Source organism: Oncorhynchus clarkii, chromosome 8 (genome assembly GCF_045791955.1).
Source record: "Oncorhynchus clarkii lewisi isolate Uvic-CL-2024 chromosome 8, UVic_Ocla_1.0, whole genome shotgun sequence".
Classification (NCBI taxonomy): domain Eukaryota; kingdom Metazoa; phylum Chordata; class Actinopteri; order Salmoniformes; family Salmonidae; genus Oncorhynchus; species Oncorhynchus clarkii.
The window spans coordinates 10424750-10447109 of NC_092154.1; the positions used below are offsets into that span (position 1 = coordinate 10424750).

General features: G+C 41.3%; 1 protein-coding gene across 2 annotated transcripts; it reads left to right on the forward strand.

Annotated features, from left to right (window-relative positions):
• The first annotated feature begins 303 nt into the window (after window positions 1-303).
• Window positions 304-21967, forward strand: LOC139414923 (tumor necrosis factor alpha-induced protein 2-like). Of its 2 annotated transcripts, none has more exons than XM_071162553.1 (12): window positions 304-516; window positions 1541-1723; window positions 4545-5232; window positions 5979-6093; window positions 6395-6517; window positions 6915-7009; window positions 10739-10831; window positions 11433-11559; window positions 18040-18165; window positions 18278-18433; window positions 19181-19302; window positions 21294-21967. In XM_071162553.1, the coding sequence occupies exons 1-12, from the start codon at window positions 465-467 to the stop codon at window positions 21463-21465; spliced, it is 2052 nt and encodes a 683-aa protein (XP_071018654.1). In that variant the 5' UTR covers window positions 304-464; the 3' UTR covers window positions 21466-21967. The 2 variants fall into 2 exon arrangements, with proteins under 2 accessions (XP_071018654.1, XP_071018655.1); XM_071162554.1 differs by lacking the exon at window positions 304-516 and adding an exon at window positions 995-1110.
• Window positions 21968-22360: the final 393 nt, after the last annotated feature.

Below are 22360 nucleotides of genomic sequence, written 5' to 3' on the forward strand. Positions count from 1 at the left end.
TGATTTTTACTCCAATGTTAGTCAACTGTAAACAAACATTGTGTATCTTGAAAACATGGTTCAAAACTATCATTTTGATCTCATGTTGAGCTATGTCAATGAATCTGAGAATGGTAACGTTTCTCCAGCACCAACTGTTTACCAAAAAGTGGCAGGGTGGCCGCTTTCTGGTTGTTTGAATCCCAGATGGCCTCTTTAAGGTATACATTATTTTCCTTTTGGCAAAAGGTGAGGCAATTGCAGTGAGTGGAAAGCAGGGAAGCAAATTTAAGATAAATAGAAACTGAAGGGGGAAATGACTTCCTCCAGAAAGACCCATGGTATCCCCCTACCATGCGCACAAAGAGAAACGCTCAGATATGTGGGCAATCAATATAAACAGCTGACACAGTGGAGTTCTTCAGTCTTGAGTAGAGTGTGATATTGAAGAGCTGCTGCAAGCATTGTTCATTCGGCTATTCACAATGAAGTTTTCTGTTCTCCACATACTGCCCAGAAGACCGAGGAAGACCAAAGGTAAGATAAATACATATAGCATAACACATAGAAATAGCCTACAATATACAAAGGTTGTAATGTATTCATTGATATGAATAGCCTTTTGTTGATGCCCACTACTACTATGATATACAGCACATTCTAAATAATAGGATTTCATTTTTAGTGGTTGCAATATACAGCATGTGATCATTTGACATTTGTCCAGTGATTTTGTAAGAGGTTGACTTTCATCACATTGGAAGATGAGATTGAAGAGTGGAGTGGGAAATGATGAGGGGAATATCAAACGTGTTTTTTTTCAATATTTGATGCAACTTATGTGGGAGGGACAGTCCGAACAATAACAACAATGTTGTTAGTTTTAATAATGATTTAAATTTTATCTGCAAGTGTCAACATAAGAATGACATTCAAATGTATGTTTTCCTAAAGATACATTACGTTTTGTAAAGTATTCATGATGAATAGCAGTCGTCTGTCAAATGTAGGCTATCTACGCCAATGTCTCCGCCCTCTGGCCAGCAATTGTTTATACCAAAGCCTAGTCTACAGGTCTATCTGTCACTATTAGGTTACGAGTAGGTACCGAATGTTCTGAGAGCATGAAAGGTAGGGACATTTTTATTGGTCTTTGTGCACCTTTTTGGGCACGTTATTAAATATTAAATAACATAAAATATGTGTCTGCCTGTGTGGTTTTATTTTGGCTAAGCAAGCTTCACTTAACTTCGGCTATAAGAGAGAGAACGGCAAAGATATTTTGCGCAAAATGCGCTTGCGGTGAAATAGTTTTAATAGAAACCGTGAGTTCAGTTATGCCTATGTTATAACGGGAACCCACTATTGTAGCCTATAACGCGAACCCACTATTGTAGCCTTTAACATCGTATCCAGTTTGTTTGCCTGATTTTACACGTGCCACAATGAAAAGTAAGGTGTGGTTTGATAATAAGTGCTATAAAAAAATTGTGCAATGCCATGATAGGTTTTATGAAGAGAAAATAATTACGACTGTATAACGTCACATTTTTTTTCACAGAGGAAATGGGTGCGGTCGGACACGACCCGGTGGCAGCGACTGTTCTATCACCTGTAATGGAGGGCAGTGCCAAAACAGTACATGGGAGGTTTAGGCATAAACTGAAGATGCCCCAAATACTAGGCTTTGTGCCAAGACCACGGAGCCCCAAACCCATAGTGGAGAGCAATCCACTTCAAACAGGTATATTTAGCTACAGTATTAAGTGGTCAGAAGTTGTATTCGGCGTTCTCTCTGGTGTTAGAATGTGTGCATAATTTATATAGGCTATATCCTACTTTAAGGTTAATCAATGTTTTGGATGTTTTGGACACACCTACTTATTCAAGGGTTTTTCTTCATTTTTATTATTTTCTACATTGTGGAATAATAGTGAAGACATCAAAACTATGAAATAACACATATGGAATCATGTATTAACTAAAAAAAAGTGTTAAACAAATCAAAATATAAATCAAATCAAAATGTATTTGTCACATACACATGGTTAGCAGATGTTAATGCGAGTGTAGCGAAATGCTTGTGCTTCTAGTTCCGACAATGCGGTAATAACCAACGAGTAAACTAACCTAACAATTCCACAACTACTACCTTATACACACAAGTGTAAAGGGATAAAGAATATGTACATAAAGATATATGAATGAGTGATGGTACAGAACGGCATAGGCAAGATGCAGTAGATGGTATCGAGTACAGTATATACATATGAGATGAGTAATGTATGTTATGTAAACAAAGTGGCATAGTTTAAACTGGCTAGTGATACATGTATTACATAAAGATGCAGTAGATGATATAGAGTACAGTACATACATATACATATGAGATGAGTAATGTAGGGTATGTAAACATAATATTAAGTGACATAGTTTAAAGTGGCTAGTGATACATTTTTTACATCAATTCCCATTATTAAAGTGGCTGGAGTTGAGTCAGTATGTTGGCAGCAGCCACTCAATGTTAGTGGTGGCTGTTTAACAGTCTGATGGCCTTGAGATGGAAGCTGTTTTTCAGTCTCTCGGTCCCTGCTTTGATGCACCTGTACTGACCTCGCCTTCTGGATGATAGCGGGGTGAACAGACAGTGGCTCGGTGGTTGTTGTCCTTGATGATCTTTATGGCCTTCCTGTGACATCGGGTGGTGTAGGTGTCCTGGAGGGCAGGTAGTTTGCCACCTCACTACCCTCTGGAGAGCCTTACGGTTGTGGGCGGAGCAGTTGCCGTACCAGGCGGTGATACAGCCCGACAGGATGCTCTCGATTGTGCATCTGTAGAAGTTTGTGAGTGCGTTTGGTGACAAGCCAAATTCCTTCAGCCTCCTGAGGTTGAAGAGGCGCTGCTGCGCCTTCTTCACAACGCTGTCTGTGTGGGTGGACCAATTCAGTTTGTCCGTGATGTGTACGCCGAGGAACTTAAAACTTACTACCCTCTCCACTACTGTCCCGTCGATGTCGATGTGGATAGGGGGGTGCTCCCTCTGCTGTTTCCTGAAGTCCACAATCATCTTAATGCATTTGAGACAGTCAGTTGTGTTGTGACAAGATATGGATGGTATACAGAAGATAGCCCTATTTGGTAAAAGTCTATATTATGCCAAGAACAGCTTAAATAAGCAAAGAGAAACAACAGTCATTACTTTAAGACATGAAGGTCAGTCAATCCGGAAAATGTCAAGAACTTTGAAAGATTCTTCAAATGCAGTCACAAAAACCATCAAGCGCTATGATGAAACTGGCTCTCATGAGGACCTCCATAGGAATGGAAGACCCAAAATTACTCTCCTGCAGTGGATAAGTTCATTAGAGTTACCAGCCTCAGAAATTGCAGCCCAAATAAATGCTTCACAGAATTCAAGTAACAGACACATCTCAACATCATCTGTTCTGAGGAGACTGCGTGAATCAAGCTTTCATGGTCAAATTACTGCAAAGAAACCACTACTAAAGGACATCAATAATAAGACGAGACTGGGCCAAGAAACAAGAGCAATGGACATTAGACTGGTGGAAATGTTTCCTTTGGTCTGATGAGTCCAAATTTTAGATTTTTGGTTCCAACCAGCACGTCTTTGTGAGACGTAGGTGAACAGATGACCTCTGCATGTGTGGTTCCCACCGTGAAGCAGGGAGGAGGAAGTGTGACGTGTGGGGGTGCTTTGCTGTCAGTGATTTATTTAGAATTCAAGGCACACTGCAAAAGCATTCTGCAGCGATATGCCATCCCATCTGGTTTGCGCTTAGTGGGACTATAATTTCTTTTTCAACAGGATAATGACCTAACACAACTTCAGGCTGTGTAAGGGCTATTTGACCAAGAAGGAGAGTGATGGAGTGCTGCATCAGATGACCTGGCCTACACAATCACCCGACCTCAACCCAACTGAGATGGTGTTGGGATGAGTTGGAACGCAGAGTGAAGGAAAGGCAGTCAACACGTGCTCAGCATATGTGAGAACTCCTTCAAGACTGTTGGAAAAGCATTCCAGGTGAAGCTGGTTGAGAGAATGCCAAGAGTGTGCAAAGCTGTCATCAAGGCAAAGGGTGGCTACTTTGAAAAATCTAAAATCTAAAATATATTTTGATTTGTTGAACAATTGTAACATTTTTGGTAACTACATGATTACATATGTGTTATTTCATAGTTTTGATGTCTTCACTATTCTACAATGTTGAAAATAGTAAAAATAAAGAAAAACCCTTGAATGAGTAGGTGTGTTCAAACTTTAGCCGGATACGATACATGCGCTATGATGTAGCCTGTATGAAGTACTAGCCTACTACCTCAATATATTGATTTGTCAGATTTATCATCCTTAAAGAGGAACTCTAAATGAAAGAAATCAGTCATATTATATTTTCCTTCAACATGAGAAATGATTGCCACAATATATTTATGTCACCGTTCATTGTCACGTACAGACTGCACTAAAATAACTATTCAATTACTTCGTGGTCTGTGATTTGTAGTAACCATTCACCTGAATTCTACTTGTTTATTTTCAGAGGTGGTTATGGACTTTATGGAGAACCTGAAGGAAAATCGCTTGGTGGAGGCTTGCCAGCAGTTGCTTTTGCGAGAGGATCAGCTCTTTGGCCAAGAAACCATGACGATAGAGGGGTTGGTTCAGGTTTGCAACGAGGACGATAAAGACACGCTCCAAAAAGACTATGAAACCCTGCTGCTCCACTTATGGATGGCAGTTCACACCACCTTTAGTTCCACACCCTCAGGAGAACACCTAGAGATACTTCGGAGTGCGGTGGAAACCATAACGCTGCTGGAAGAGAAGGACCAGCAATGGGAAGGGCGGCCCGAGGGCAGCAGCGAGGCCCCCGTGTGGCGGCCACACCAGTGCCGGCACACCCACGACAACCTGCTTGAAAAAATTGTGGATTCTCAAATGAGGAATGCGAAAGTGGAGGAGGACAATATTAGCATTAGCAGTGTGGACAACCTGTCAACGTCCATGAAAAGGGAGGTATGTAGGATGGGCAAGCGTCTGAAGGAGGACGTTCTCAGGGTGGCCAGGGACATAAGGGACTGCTACCCCCCAGACTTTGACGTGTGCAACTTGTATGTGAGACTTTACCATCAGAAGTTCTCAGCAAGGTTAACAGAACTGGCCCGCTCTGGGCTCGATGTGGATGACTGTAACTACCTCCTCTGCTGGGTGAACAATTACTATCCAAAGTAAGTGGGAAATGGGAGGGCAGTTGCCCTGGATTCTTGAAGGGCTTGTTAACAATCAGTGGAAGTGATATGGGCAATTTGCTTTTTAAAATGTCCAAATCACATTTAAGTGATGTCAAACTGCATATGTAGTTGATTTGAGTTGATTGGGCCATTACATTTAGAAAATTGAACGCTTTCGCCTATCATTTCCATTGATTGTTAGCTAGCAGTGGCTAAAGTTAGCTGAAGTTTGTAGTGGCTGGAACCATCCCACTGGGCAAACACTGATTGAATCAACATGAAAAACTATTTGGATTTCCAAAAAGTCTTCAACTTAATGGAATTTTGTTTTCACCCAAATGTATACAAAATCCAATGACAGAGTGACATTTTTGGTTGATTTCACATTCAATTGACGGGTGGTTGACAACTCAACCAAATGTAAATCAAAACCAGATGTTGAACTAACGTCTGTGCCCAGTGGGAAGCCACTACTGTTTGTGGCAGATGCTAAGATGCTCACTATTTTCAGGGTGAGGGAACATTTAAATTAAAATCCTGAACATCCTGAAAAAAAGGCTAGTTCCCCCCCCCTTTTTTAAAATGTCTGCAAACTAAAATTCTGCATATTTGGCATAGCTGATTGCTCAAGGTTGCCTACATTATTGTCCTGCCTTGTACAGTCTTTGAGTGTTTCTGAGATGTCTCGTATGGTTTCTATCAATGACATGATGTCATTTACAACATGTTTATATCTGTTTCAGTGACATCTTAAAACACAAAGACCTTGAGGGGCACATCAACATGGAGTCTTTGGGAACTATTTTATCTGAGAAGGATCTCACAACATTGGAGGAGCAGTATCTACTACAAAAAGAGGTAAACATGATGCCAGAAACAGCTATATCTAATGAACAGGCTAAATCCATGTGTATACGTCTAGACCATCCTTTCAGAGTAGCCTGACCCAGATCTATTTGTGCTGTCTTGCCAACTGCTATGGTGTGTTAATGACCATAGGGCTTGGCAAGATAGCACAAACATATCTGGGACCAGGCTACTTTCAGAGTGCTTTAGAATTGGAAATAATGTATTCTTTTATAATGTTGTATACAATGTCTTTCAGAACTATAGTGTCAAACTTACAGACTTGTGATGACCTGTGCTATGTCGTTTTCAGAGTAGAGTCAGGACCTGGTTCTCCAAGGCTCTCAGTAAGGAGGAGGAGGGTTGGCTCAGTGGAAAGAGTCCAGAACTCATTGATGGGTACTGCTTCTGTCCTCTGGCCATTGACATCATACAGGTTGAAACCTATTGGATTACTACTACTTCTTCTAGTACTTGTCTGTGTTCAGCCCTACTCTTTCTTTGACCTGAACATGTTCTTCTTCATTTTCATACTACATATATGTAGCTTTTTCTCCCGCATGGTTTTATATAAACTTCATATTAACATGTCAACCTTGACATAATTATATTTAAACTGACATTACCCTCCAAAACCAAAGTTTGTCTGATATTTTCAGACCTCAAAACAATGAGCACCATAAATCAGAAATATTTAATAAATGCACTGAATGTCATACGTTGCTACACTGAATTCAGTTGACATGGAATTAATCCCATCCCTGCTCTAAGCTATTTTGACTGTACAGGGTCAGGTTTTATGTGCTAATACTGTATGTTGTTCTGTTTACTAGGCTGTTGATGGGGCCATGAGAGAGGCCAGGACTATTCTGGGCAGTGAGGCTAAAGCCCAAAGAATCCTTTGTCAGCTGGACAGCTTCTTGATAAGGTAGTATACCCATTTCTTATTGCTCCGGCCACTGGGTTGTGTTCCTTACACACCAAATGGAATAAAACAGACTGAAACAGAGAGAGACTACCTGGACTTGTCCAATAAGTAACACTGATTTTCCTTTTCCATTGCAAAACATTTTGGTTATGTGCCTTAATGAACACATCCTGTCATATTTGAACATTTACTTTTCCATTGCTCATCTGAACTTAATCACAAGTTTCTTTTGAAAAACAAATACATTTTTCCATTAAGTTTGAATGCTTTGGCTTAGGGCTGTCCAATCTAATATTTTACTGATGAACATGCACGTTGATATCCAGCATCATGCTCAAAGCCCTTCAATTAGCTTACTATGTTCTGGTTTCACAGCCACACAGACAAATTGCGTAATTCTACATGGCCTTTTTTCCTGGGAAAAGTTGGTAATTCAACCTTGGTGTTCTATCTACACTGTCTTGTTGCAGACGGTCTTTGACCTTGTTTAGTATGCTACAATTAAGTGATAATGTCAGAGAATATGGAACGCCGTTTTGGGTCTTTGCATGTCCAAAAAGATACACGTCAAATAACAGTATTGGACGTGTAAAATAAGCTTGTTGACCAATCAGAACCTGAATATGACTGACATCACATAATAATTTAACATGTTCATACATTTTTTACGTAGTTATTACACATTGATTACACTATCACTCGTATTTCATATGTCATAACGATTCACAGACACGTATGCTATGATGCTGGTATAGTTTTGTCTCGCACACCCGCCACTGCTGCACGAGCGCAGACACACTTCCCCAAACTCTGGACAGTGCTGGTCATAAAGAGAGCTAGCTAGCTGATGGATGCCAACAAAGTTCTTCCCCAAAAACATAGCAAAACTACATAATCTGTTTCAGTAGCTATAGTTAGCCGACTAACTGTCTAGCTGGGTTTCATCATCTAAAATACCCCTCATTTATAATTTTTGTATTTTATTAGGATCCCCATTAGCTGTTGCAAAATATAGGTCTTATTTGATCAATGGTGGTCGGACCCACCTATATGAAGCTAGCCACAATAAGGATTAGCCACAATAGTGGAATTAGCAGTTCGCTAGTCTGTCATTGACAGTGATGCAAATGAATACAGATAGTAGAATTATTCCATAATTGAATAAACCATGCTAAACAAGGTTTAAATGTTGTTATATAAATTCAAAAAAATACAATAATTAGTTAATTTGACAAATCTGTTGAAATCACACTGGATGTATTATACTTTAGAATTGCATTGGGGGCATACTTATTTCACTGTACAGCCTTACCGGTGCATTGTGGATCAATGACATGGGGTATCAGACTACTCAGTGACACCCAGAGAACATTAGCATCGTAGCTCTTATTGCAGGACTCTGAATTGAGCCACATTCATTGTACCAGTCAAGCTAGCTACCACAGAAGTTGTCAAAGATATTAGCAAAATCAGTTTGATCCTGATCAATTTGATCCTGATCGTATTTCAAATGCTCACACAGACGTTTTCCCCATTCGGTTGAAAAAATAATGCCTTATTACCAACACGGTATTGTAAACTCATCGTTCTTGGCAGGTATGTCACTCTGTGTGCTTGTTTGCAGACTTATTTTTTTGTACAGCTTTGACAGTGCTACTGATCGTAGTGGTGGAGCTTGGCTTGCACGTGACAGTTCAGCACACACAACATTCTATAATAGAACTGTGTTATTTGACGTGTTTTGTTTTTGACACGCAAAGACCCAAACGGCGTTCCATATGAGAAGCCAGTGTTTGGAGGGTATATTGACAAGGGTGTTGTTAGGCCTGAGATGTCGGCTTCGAAGGCATTATCACTTTTATACAACGGGTTACCAACATATTCAAATAACTTTCTTTTTATTCATCTATTCATACCATTTCATCCTTCCACAAGATATAGTCCCAAAACAAATCTAGGGTTGCTACCCAAGCCGGCTGGTTGTTCATTCAATCGGTTTGGTTGCCAGAGACCCAGTTGTTCAGTCTTTTTGTTCTGTATCTATGGACGCGGCCCAGTTGCTCAGTCTTTTTGTTCTGTATCTATGGACGCGACCCAGTTGCTCAGTCTTTTTGTTCTGTATCTATGGACGCGACCCAGTTGCTCAGTCTTTTTGTTCTGTATCTATGGACGCGACCCAGTTGCTCAGTCTTTTTGTTCTGTATCTATGGACGCGACCCAGTTGCTCAGTCTTTTTGTTCTGTATCTATGGACGCGGCCCAGTTGCTCAGTCTTTTTGTTCTGTATCTAAGGACGCGGCCCAGTTGCTCAGTCTTTTTGTTCTGTATCTATGGACGCGGCCCAGTTGCTCAGTCTTTTTGTTCTGTATCTATGGACGCGACCCAGTTGCTCAGTCTTTTTGTTCTGTATCTATGGACGCGACCCAGTTGCTCAGTCTTTTTGTTCTGTATCTATGGACGCGGCCCAGTTGCTCAGTCTTTTTGTTCTGTATCTAAGTACGCGGCCCAGTTGCTCAGTCTTTTTGTTCTGTATCTATGGACGCGACCCAGTTGCTCAGTCTTTTTGTTCTGTATCTATGGACGCGACCCAGTTGCTCAGTCTTTTTGTTCTGTATCTAAGGACGCGGCCCAGTTGCTCAGTCTTTTTGTTCTGTATCTATGGACGCGACCCAGTTGCTCAGTCTTTTTGTTCTGTATCTATGGACGCGACCCAGTTGCTCAGTCTTTTTGTTCTGTATCTATGGACGCGGCCCAGTTGCTCAGTCTTTTTGTTCTGTATCTATGGACGCGGCCCAGTTGCTCAGTCTTTTTGTTCTGTATCTAAGGACGCGGCCCAGTTGCTCAGTCTTTTTGTTCTGTATCTATGGACGCGGCCCAGTTGCTCAGTCTTTTTGTTCTGTATCTATGGACGCGACCCAGTTGCTCATTCTAAATGTTCCACTGCCATACCTGCTGGCAACGTTCTTATCCCTTGCTTGCTAGCTAGTCAACTACGGCTCACTTACAGTCACATCAAAAAGCCAGAATAACAGCAAAGTATCTATATTTGCATTTGTTTAAGCTGTTTTCTAGTGACATTTATTTGGATACGTCCATAACAATTAGCTAATGAGGCGCGATTTCGGCTGGCATAAAAAAATTTGTTCACTTGTCAGGACACTGTTGTTCAGAGGAGCTAGCCAACAACACAGCTAACACAATCACTTCAAACAGAAGCTGGAAGGACAGCAAACTAGCTGCACTTCGTTTCGTTTTACCTTTTTTTCAATTGACATGATTTTTCGACTGGCTAAGAAACGTTGCCTGCCTGTCTGTCTCGTTCTGACAGACAAGATCAAATTTGAATATCGAAACAATATTGCAAATGTCGGCGAGACAGACTGCAAGGTTTATACAAATCTCCGCTGTTGAAAACTAAATGTTAGTCTAAAAGAAATGTGACATAATGTTTGCTTTTTATAGTTGCTTGGCTGGGCTGATGAGACAGTGGATTGCGCAGTCAGATGGAACAGAGTAAATAGGCATTTTAACGTCATAGATTTCGCCGGTGGTAACTTGTGGAATAGACACCGGCTTGAATGCAGTTTTAACCAATCAGCATTCAGGATTAGACCCAGCCGTTGCATAAATGAGGAATATGAACTGCAGTGTTACTATTCAACATTTTACTGACATAATGAAATAGAACCTGGAGAAACATGATGACATTTTGTACAATGTATATTTGCAGCTATAAGAGATCTCTTGAAGAATTTGTGAAGGCAAGACGGGAGAACACTCAGGCAGTCGTGAAAGCTAACCTGGTTAACATTGAACAATTCAGGTAGGCCAAAAACTGTTGTTCATTTCACCAAGTCATTTGTTTCATAAAAATCACATTTTCTGTGTTCATTTCCTTGGAATTTGAAGGGTAGCTAGCTACACACGAGCTTCATAACACATGTATAATCCTTACATAAAGCATTCATAAGCACTAAATAAGCATTTTATAAATGCTTTTTGTTTCTACTAATCCCCGATCTCATGAAACAGTTTTGATCTATATGCATGTCGTCTCTTAATCTGAAGTTGTATCATTTGTTCTACTTATCTAGCTACTTTTAGACATTCTAGGAAAGGGAAAGGTCAGTTGTAGAACTGAATGCATTCAACTGGAAATGTGTCTTCCTCATTTAACCCAACCCCTCTGAATCAGAGAGCTGCGAGGGGCTGCCTTAATCAAAATCCACGTCATTGGCACCCGGGGGAACAGTGGGTTAACTGCCTTGCTCAGGGGCAGAACGACAGATTTTTACCTTGTCAGCTCGATGGTTGAAAGTACCTTTGAACTGTCCATTGTCATTCTATCCCTCCAATCCTCCCAACCTCTTATTTGACTTCATAAATCCAACATTGATGTCATGACATTGGTTCCTCCTTTACAGAGACTTCATAGTGAGAAGAGAGGAGTCAATCCCAGAAGAGATCAGGACAAGCTGTATGTCCACATTGGCAGACCTGAGAGACTGTGGCTACGGATACTTCACCGGCCCCATACATGAGGAGCTCAGGGTAGGCTACATGTGACAGCAGAGACACCAAGCATAATAGTCTAGCAATACTCCAATGTACAACGTTACATCTGCACTGTTAATTTGGTTGACTTTTGGCATCTAGTTCAAAATCCCAGACAACCTTTCTCAAATTAGATGATTTTTCCTTACCCAGGAGTTACTTGAGAGACTTGTCCCGAAGCCACCAAAGTACTTTGCTCTGTTCATCTTTCCCTCGATCCTGACTAGTCTCCCAGTCCCTGCCGCTGAAAAACATCCCCACGGCATGATGCTGCTGCCACCATCATGCGTCACTGTAGGGATGGTGCCAGGTTTCCTCCAGATGTGATGCTTGGCATTCAGGCCAAAGAGTTCAATCTTGGTTTCATCAGACCAGATAATCTTGCTTCTCATGGTCTGAGTCCTTAGGTGCATTTTGGCAAACTCCAAGAGTGCTGCCATGTGCCTTTAACTGAGAATTGTCTTCCGTCTGGTCACTCTACCATGAAGGCCTGATCGGTGGGAGTGCTGCAGAGAAGGTTATCCTTCTGGAAGATTCTCCAAACTCCACATAGCAACTCTGGCGCTCTGTCAGAGTAACTATCGTGTTCTGGTCAGCTCTCTGACCATGGCCCTTCTCCCCCGATTGCTCAGTTTGGCCGGGCGGCCAGCTCTAGGAAGATTCTTGGTGGTTCCAAACTTGCTCCATTTAAGATGAAGGAGGTCATTGTGTTTTCCTGGGGGCCGTCAATGCTGCAGAAATATTTTGGTACCCTTCCCCAGATCTGTGCCTCGACACAATTCTGTCTCGAAGCTCCACGGACTTATTTCCGCACGTGTAATAGTTCCAATGTAGTTTCCTTTTGGTTTTGGACTCGTCAATCAAGCCAGGTTATTTTATCCGCTATCCTCTTTTGACCGTAAACAAACTCTGTTTTGACATCAAGGCCGATTCCACTGTGGGCAAACTGATAGCATATCCTACAATCAATAAGAGAGTATGTGTGTGTTGCAGAGGTGTGTGTGTGTTGCAGAGGTGTGTGTGTGTTGCAGAGGTGTGTGTGTGTTGCAGAGGTGGTTCGTTGAACTGCGCTCCTTTTGACCTTTGCATAAAACCCCAAAAAAACAAACTCTGCTGTTTCCTGAAGTCCATGATCAGCTCCTTTGCTTTGTTGAGTGAGAGATTATTTTCCTGGCACCACTCTCCCAGGGCGCTTACCTCCTCTCTGTAGGCTGTCTCATCATTGTTGATAATCAGGCCTACTACTGTTCTGTCGTCTGCAAACTTGATGATTGAGTTGGAGGCGCGCGTGGCCATGCAGTCATTAATGAACAGGGAGTACAGGAGGGGGCTGATCACGCACTGTGTTGAGGATCAGCGAAGGAGAGATGTTGTTTCCTACCTTCACCAGCTGGGGGTTGCCCGTCAGGACCCAGTTGCAAAGGGTTGGGTTCAAAGCCAGGGCCCCGAGCTTAATGATGAGCTTGAAGGGTACAATAGTGTTGAATACTGAGCTATAGTCAATGAACATCATTCTTACATAGGCATTCCTATTGTCCAGATGGGATAGAGCAGTGTGCAGTGCGATGGCGATTGCATTGTCTGTGGATCTATTGGGGCAATAAGCAAGAGGTAGAGGTGATATGATCCTTAAATCTTCTTCAGGATAGGGGGCAGCATTTTCACTTTTGGATAAATAGCGTGCCCAAATTCAACTGCCTGCTGCTCATCTGTAGAATATAAGATATGCATATTATTAGTAGATTTGGATAGAAAACACTCTGACGTTTCTAAAACTGTTTGAATCATGTCTGTGAGTATAACATAACTTATGTAGCAGGCAAAACCCTGAGGACAAACCATTCAGACTTTTTCATTTTTGAGGTCACTGTCTTTTCAATGGGTTTTCATTGGGAAACCAGATTTCTAAGGGACTTGTTTGCAGTACCGCTTCCACTGGATGTCACCAGTCTTTAGAAATTGGTTGAGGTTTTTCCTTTGTGTAATGAAGAAGTACGGCCATCTTGAATGACAGTCACTTCATGTGGACTGTTTGAGAGAGGCGCGTGACCAGAAAAGCGTCAGTTTGTTTTCTTTTTGTATTGAACACAGATCATCGCTTCTTCAATTTGATCGATTATTAACGTTTAAAAAATACCTAAAGTTGTATTACGAAAGTAGTTTTTTGGCAAAGTTTACAGGTAATTTTTTTGATATTTTGTAGTGACGTTGCGCAAGTTGGAAGCTGTGTTTTTCTGGATCAAACGCGCCAAATAAATGGACATTTTGGATATATATCGACGGAATTAATCGAACAAAAGGACCATTTGTGATGTTATGGGACATATTGGAGTACCAACAAAAGAAGTTTGTCAAAGGTAAGGCATGAATTATATTTTTATTTCTGCATTTTGTGTCGTGCCTGCAGGGTTGAAATATGCTACTCTCTTTGTTTACTGTTGTGCTATCATCAGATAATAGCATCTTATGCTTTCGCTGAAAGCATAAGATTTTTTTTAAATCTGGCATGTTGGCTGGATTCACAAGGAGTGTAGCTTTAATTTGGTATCTTACATGTGTGATTTAATGAAAGATTGATTTTTATAGTAATTTATTTTATTTTGGTGCTCTGCATTTTCCCTGGCTATTGGCCAGGTGGGACGATTGCGTCCCACCTATCCCAGAGAGGTTAATTAACTAGCCTCTCAAAGCACTTCACGATGACAGAAGTGAGTGCTACAGGACAATAGTCATTTAGTTCAGTTACCTTGACTTTCTTGGGTACAAGTGGGGACAGCAGACTGGGATAGGAAGAGATTGAATAAACACTGTAAACACTCCAGCCAGGTGGTCTGCGCATGCTCTGAGGATGCGGCTTGGGATGCCGTCTGGGCTGGCAGCCTTGCGAGGGTTAACATGCTTAAATGTCTTATTCACGTCGGCCACGGAGAAGGAGAGCCCACAGTCCTTGGTAGCGGGTCGTGTCGGTGGCACTATGTTGTCCCCAAAGCAGGCGAGAAAGGTGTTTTGCTTGTCCCGAAGCAAGACATCAGTGTCCGCGATGTGATTGGTTTTCCCTTTGTAGTCCGTGATTGTCTGTAGTCTGAGACGTTGAATTGCGACTGCACTTTGTCTCTGTTCTGGTGTTTTGCCTGTTTGTTTGCCTTACGGAGGGAATAACACTGTTTGTTTTCGGCCATATTCCCAGTCACCCTGCCATGGTTAAATTTGGTGGTTTGCACTTTCAGTTTTGCACGAATGCTGCTATCTATCCAGGGTTTCTGGTTTGGGCAGGTTTTAATAGTCACAGTGGGTACAACAGCTCCTATACACTTCCTGATGAACTCACTCACTGTATACGTGTATTCATCGATGTTATTCTCAGAGGCTACCCGGAACATATCCCAGTCCGTGTGATCAAAACAATTTTGAAGCATGGATTTCAATTGGTCAGACCAGCGTTGAATTGACCTTAGCACGGGTACTTCCTGTTTGAGTTTCTGCTTATAGGACGGGAGGAGCCAAATAGTCGTGATCAGATTTGTAGGCCTTGTAGGCATTTCAAAAAGTTGAATAGCAGTGGTCCAATGTTTTTCCAGAGCGAGTACTACAGTCAATGTGTTGGTAGCACTTCAGTAGCGTTTTCCTCAAATTTGCTTTGTTATCATTCCCAGCGACAATAAATGTGGCCTCAGGGTGTGGTTTCCAGTTTGCATAAAGTCCAGTGTTTTTCTTTGAGGGCCGTTATGGTATCGGCTTGAGGGGGGAATATACACGGCTGTGACTATAACCAAAGATAATTATCTTGGGAGTTGATACGGTAGGCATTTGATTGTGAGGTATTCTAGGTCAGGTGAATAAAAGGACTTGAGAATACCGTGAGAGCCATGTCTACGTGAAACAGAGTATGTTACAATCCCTGATGTCTCTCTGGAAGGAGATCCTCGCCCTGAGTTCATCTACTATATTAGCCAGAAACTGAACATTAGCGAGTAATATACTCGGAAGCGGTGGATGGTGTGCACACTTCCTGAGTCTGACTGACTACCTTTTCTCTGCCGGTGGTGTTTCGGAGCTGCCTCTGGAATAAGTTAAATTGCCCTGGAGGGTACGGCTGCAACACAAAAACAATTCAGGGCTAATAATGTAATAAATATCACACAAAAAACGAAATACTGCAAAGTTGCTTAGGAGCTAGAAGCAGAGCTGCCATATCTGTCGGCGCCATCCAATCAAATTTTAGATACATCTCAAGCATGATCAATGGGAACAAGATGCACCTGAGCTCAATTTCGAATCTCCTAGCAAAATGTCTCAATACTTATGTAAATAAGGTATTTCAGTTTTACATTTTTAATACATTTGCAAAAAAGTTTAAAACCTATTTTCATTTTGTCATTGTGGGGTATTGTGTGTAGATTGATGAGGGTTTTTCTTTATGAATTTATTTTAGAATAAGATGAAGTATGTCATATGCCCTTAACATAAAGTTGCGTTTAAATGAGGTGTTATTGAATGTGCAGAATTGTAGCACAGATTTACTTTATATATATATATTTTTAAAGGACATATTATAATACCAACAGCTTGCCAAAAATACAACAACATTGAAACAAAATGGAAGAAAATAGAATGTGCCTTTATAACATCTGTTTACGAAGAGGAAAACAACAGAACAGGTATTTCTAGTCTGATCACTGGAATGTTTCCACTTCCTTTGATTGGTTTGATTTTGACTCATCAGGGTCCCTATTAGCCGACGCCAACGGCGACAGCTAGTCTTACTGGGGTCCGACATATAATGAAAAATACATTGTAGACTAAATACTTTACAATTTACATACACACACTACATGTTCATGTTTTTAAATGTATCTATCAGTTACACGTACAGTGAAATGTGAAAGTATCCAGAGCTCTTGTCATTTTCTACATTTTGTTACGTTACAGCCTTATTCTAAAATTGATTCAATTACATTTTCCCTCATCAATCTACACACAATTCCCCTTTGTGAAAAAGTGAAAAGAGGTTTTTAGAAATGTGTGCAAACTTATAAAAACAGAAATACCTTATTGACATATATTTTCAGAACCTTTGCTATGAGACTCGAGATTGAGCTCAGGTGCATCCTGTTTTCATTGATCATCCTTGAGATGTTTCAACAACTTGATTGGAGTCCACCTGTGGTAAATTCAATTGATTGGACATGATTTGGAAAGGCACACAAATGTCTACATGAGGTCCCAGAGTTGACAATCCAAAAACCAAGCCACGAGGTCAAAGGAATGATCTGTAGAGCTCCGAGACAGGATTGTGTCAAGGCACAGATCTGGGGAAGGGTACCAATACATTTCTGCAGCATTGAAGGTCCCCGAGAACACATTGGCCTCCATAATTCTTAAATGGAAGAAGTTTAGAACCACAAAGAATCTTCCTAGAGCTGGCCGCCCGGCCAAACTGAGCAATCGGGGGAGAAGGGCCTTGGTCAGAGAGATGTCAGAATGGTCACTCTGACAGAGCTCCAGAGTTCCTCTGTGGATATGGGAGAATCTTCCAGAAGGATAACCATCTCTGCAGCACTCCACCAATCAGGCCTTTATGGTAGTGGCCAGACGGTAGCCACTCCTCAGTAAAAGGCATATGACAGCGCTCTTGGAGTTGCCAAAAAGCACCTAAAGACTCAAGATTTTCACCTAAAGACTAAACAAGATTCTCTGGTCTGATGAATCCAAGGTTGAGCTCTTTGGCCTGAATGCCAAGCGTCACGTCTGGAGGAAACCTGGCACCATCCCTACGCTGAAGCATGGTGGTGGCAGCAACATGTTGTAGGGATGTTTTTCCAGTGGCAGGGACTGGGAGACTAGTCAGAATCGAGAGAAAGATTAACGGTGCAAAGTACTATGAGCTCCTTGATGAAAACCTGCTCCAGAGTGCTCAGGACCTCCAACTGGGGTGAAGATTCAGGAGCCAACAGGACAACGACCCTAAGCACACAGCCAAGACAATGCAGGAGTGGCTTCGGGACAATTCTCTGAATGAATATAAGCCTTCAGGAGAATTCCCTCCTAAATGGTTTCCGACCAACATTATCAAGGCCACAATGTTTGAAGTGCAAAGTGTGACTGTAGGTTACAATGGTACAATGTGGTCATCCAAGTGACCACTCAAATCAAATGGCCTGGACCATCTTTGTGGGTTACAGATTGTCCATGTTATTCTCCATAATGTTTTTACTTTGCACTTCAGCTGTGATGAAACAGTTGATGCATATTAGTAATAAAACACATTTGTTGTATTATTATAATTATTTATACATTTATATTTATACACAAATTAGTGGAATAGAGAGGGAATTGATTTTAACTTGAACTATGAAGTTGTTATGGCAGTACAACTGCAACGTTTTCTCATCCGGGTCACCGATCATGTTCTGACCCACTGGTGTCAACTGCTTCAAGGTCAGATATTGACCTCTGCATGACTTCCTGTATCCTCAGGTGCAGTACCATAGGCTGTGGACGCAGGCCTGGTTTACTGGGGGTCATATGGTACTGGATGAAGTTCTGGGGACACTGGACAGACACATGCAGCAATTCACAGACCTCAAACCCATCTGTGTGGAGGTAAGTTTACACTCACACACACGCCAACAGATGTGTGAAAACAAAGACACGTGTACACACAAACACACACACACAAACACACAGTGATATTTGTGTGTCTGTGTGTGTGTAGGAGCTGCTGGGCCGGCTCCACATGGAGATGATGGTGGAGTATGTGAAGAGGATGATGAAGAGGAAGATGAGGCTGAAGGACAAGGAGCAGCAGGAGACAGCAGCCAAATTACTGGCTGAAGACAGCAGCAAACTGAGCACCTACTTTACTGAAGCGGTAAGCACCGAAGACGCACACACACACCTCATATTGCAGTTAATATAGCTTGAGCGTGTGTCTACACAAACACATGAAAGTAATAGCATGATACACACAAAACCAACTCAAACACACACTTCAAAACATTTATCCTAAGAATTGTTTTATTTTAAATGTTTATGATGCATAAAGAATAACAAAGAAATAAAGAATTTAAACAACAAATTAACCCCCTAGAGTAACATAATTTAAAAAAATCCCCATCAAAATGTCAATTTAAGCTAGAGATGTACAGTACCAGTCAAGAGTTTGGATACACCTACTCATTCCAGGGTTTGTCAACCTTTGAATAAGTAGGTGTGTCCAAACCTTTGACTGGTACTGTATACATAGCGTTCTTTTGGTTGTTAAGTTGTTCTCCCAAGTTAGACTAAGCCCACTGGAATGCATGAGAGCCTTTTCTGTAGCCCATCATGGAAAGATGTTGAAAACCACCACCACCTGGGTCATGTTATGACTTGGCAGACTCCAGGCCGAGTCTCTAGATAAAATCGCCCATGTATCATAAACTGCAGCTGTGGTCTGATTCCCCTAAACTTCTATTTATTTAGACACTCAATAGATATTAGTATCAAATCAAATCCAACTTTATTTAAAGTGAATGTAAACATCTCAATATAGTAAAGTAGCCGTAACACAGTACATGGAAGACATTAAATACTGTACATGAAGGTATGCATGATTTGACCTATCCACTGTCCACAGGGGTCCAAAATATGCTGGCTGAGTGAGGTCCTCCCTAAAATGGCGGAGGTGGTCAGACTGCAGGACCCAGGAAGCATCCAGCTGGAGATCGTCACCCTGGCTAGGGACTTCCCAGACCTTAGGTGAGACAGACAGACAGATCCTCCACACAAGGCTAACGACATAGATGGAGAGTTTGCCTACAGTACATTCACATAATCACATAACCTGGTACTATATTTACAGTATCCCAGTGACATAACCTGGTACTACTTTCACAGTACCTCAGTCACATGACGCAGGACTAACATAAAATGGGTCCCTCAGATTAAATGTGGGGTTGGCCAGGTGTAAAAGTCATGTCTGCCTGTATATCTTTCATATTTCACATAAGCAGCAACGCCATTATAAAAGTTGTGTGGTCAAAGATCAACTTGGCCTTAATCCTGCTGAACAGCTGTTTGGGCCAAATTTGATCTCAACATCTCTGCTTGCACTTTCTTTGTCTAAACTCGTCCTTGCATGATGTTGTTCCCACTCAAAAGAACACATAGGATTTAAATAGAACACATATAATGAAACTAGAACACAGAGAATGGAAATAGAAGACAGAATGGAAATAGAACACAGAGAATGGAAATAGAACACAGAGAATGGAAATAGAACACAGAGAATGGAAATAGAAGACAGAATGGAAATAGAAGACAGAGAATGGAAATAGAAGACAGAATGGAAATAGAAGACAGAATGGAAATAGAACACAGAGAATGGAAATAGAAGACAGAATGGAAATAGAATACAGAGAATGGAAATAGAAGACAGAATGGAAATAGAAGACAGAATGGAAATAGAACACAGAGAATGGAAATAGAATACAGAATGGAAATAGAAGACAGAGAATGACTCCCTGGTAGCTGAGCCACACCTTTATATTTGTGAATATAAGCCGAATTGAAACAAAGGCTTTTTGATTTCTATTTGACAATGAATGCCTTGCTGATTTATAAATACAAGCCATAGCTGATCCTTAGTTATTTTGAGTCCCTTGAATCCAATTATCTCTTTATCTTCCCTCTAATCCTCTCACAATATCTTAAAATGAAACCCTATTGGGGGGGGGGGGGGGTTGTTGCAGTGAGGTAACTCTGGGTAAGTCAGGTATCACCGGGCGGTAACCTAGGTAACAAGGGCCTTCACTGCGGATCTCAGGTGTCTGGCTGACTACACAATATGAGGCATCTCTTCTGTCATGTACTAGTACAGAGATGGAGGGAGGGAGGGAGGGAGGGAGGGAGGGAGGGAGGGAGGGAGGGAGGGAGGGAGGGAGGGAGGGAGGGAGGGAGGGGTGTAATATGACTCCTGTCTGATGTCTAGAACCGGCCAGCGATCCCCGCTATCCCCAGTACTGTGCAGTGGAAAAATACAGGCCAGGGCTAGAGCATCCCAAATGGCACCCTATTCCCATTATAGTGCAACATTAGTGCACGATGTAGAGAATAGGGTGCCGTTTGAGACTATTCTACCCCTTTTTGGTTCCAGGTAGAACCAAAATGGTTCCACATGGAACCAAAATGTTTCTACATGGAACCAAAAAGGGTTCTACATGGAACCAAAAAGGGTTCTACCTGGAACCAAAAAGGGTTCTACCTGGAACCAAAAAGGGTTCCACATGGAACCAAAAAGGGTTCTACCTGGAACCAAAATGTTTCTACATGGAACCAAAAAGGGTTCTACCTGGAACCAAAAAGGGTTATCCTATTTTTATTTGGATTGTAAAACTGGCATGGTCAAAACATGTTGATGCAACATTACACATTTTTTATTATATTTAACCTTTATTTAACTAGGCAAATCAGTTAAGAACACATTTTTATTTACAATGAAGGCCTACCCCAGACCAAACCCGGACGATGCTGGGCTAATTGTGCACCGCCCTATGGGACTCCCAATCACGGCCGGTTATGATACAGCCTGGAAACAAACCAGGGTCTGTAGTGACGTCTCTAGCACTGAGATCCAGTGCCTTAGACCGCTGCGCCACTTTGGAGCCCAGTTGATTAATATAATGGACAAAAAATGACAGTTTTGAACTTTGTTGATGAACTTTTATTTTTTGCTCTTCCACCTTTCTCAGTTGGAGACATATTTCGGCTCTACTTTCCCTCAAAGCCAACCTATCCACTGCTGATGTCCGCGGCATCAAAGAGAGCCTGGAAGTGAACCGTCCTTCAGTCACCTCCTCCAGTACCAACCCACCATTCTTTTCCAAGGTTCCAGCAGGCAAATTTTGGCACATGCCATCTTAATTGTGTTATTTTCTTGTTGTAAACTGTTTTTCTGGTTGAGAAGACGTCATATATCCAGATTATAACCAACTGGTCTCTGTTATCAATTCAAATGTTATTGGTCACACACATATTTAGCAGATGTTATTGCAGGTGTAGCAAAGACTAAAATACAGTAGAATAGAATACAGTATATATATATATATATATGAGATGAGTAAAGCATGTAAACATTATTAAAGGGACTATTGATTCGCAGTCTGTAGGGCAGTAAGTAGCCTCTTCAGTCCATGGTTAAGTAGCCAGAAGGTAGCCGGCTAGTGATGGCTATTTAACAGTCTGATGTCCTTTTTTGGTTATGTTGGTTGTTATCTTATCATCTAACCAGATGATAAAGATGTCCTTTGCTTTTCATAAAAGATGTCATATTTAACATTGTTTAAGAAAATGGTGATTCACCTTAAAGGGAATGGGTCATGACATTTATAAAGCATGTAACAAATAAAGTTTGATTTGAAATACATTGGTCCAATACTTGTTTTATTTGTGATTATGCTGCTTTCCAATGCTTCATAAATTTATGTGCTCAGCAAATGTGGGAACTCCTTCAAGACTGTTAGAAAAGCATTCCTCGTGAATCTGGTTGATGGAATGCCAAGAGTGTGCAAAGCTGTCATCAAGGCAACAGGGGGCTACTTTGAAGAATTTAAAATGTAAAATATGTTGATTTATTTAACATATTTTTGGTTACTACATGATTCCATATGTGTTATTTCATAGTTTTGATGTCTTCACTATTATTCGATAATGTAGAAAATAGTACAAATACAGTGCCTTGCAAAAGTATTCACCCCCCTTGATATTTTTTGCATTCCAACCTGTAATTTAAATGGATTTTTATTTGGATTTCATGTAA

What these genes read in the sequence shown, in the direction of transcription:
- LOC139414923 (XM_071162553.1), top strand. Translation starts at nt 465, where the DNA reads ATGAAGTTTTCTGTTCTCCACATACTGCCCAGAAGACCGAGGAAGACC. An exon ending in AAGACCGAGGAAGACCAAAG is followed by an intron (nt 517 to 1,540) that starts GTAAGATAAATA and finishes TTTTTTTCACAG; the next exon opens with AGGAAATGGGTGCGGTCGGA. An exon ending in CCATACATGAGGAGCTCAGG is followed by an intron (nt 11,560 to 18,039) that starts GTAGGCTACATG and finishes CTGTATCCTCAG; the next exon opens with GTGCAGTACCATAGGCTGTG.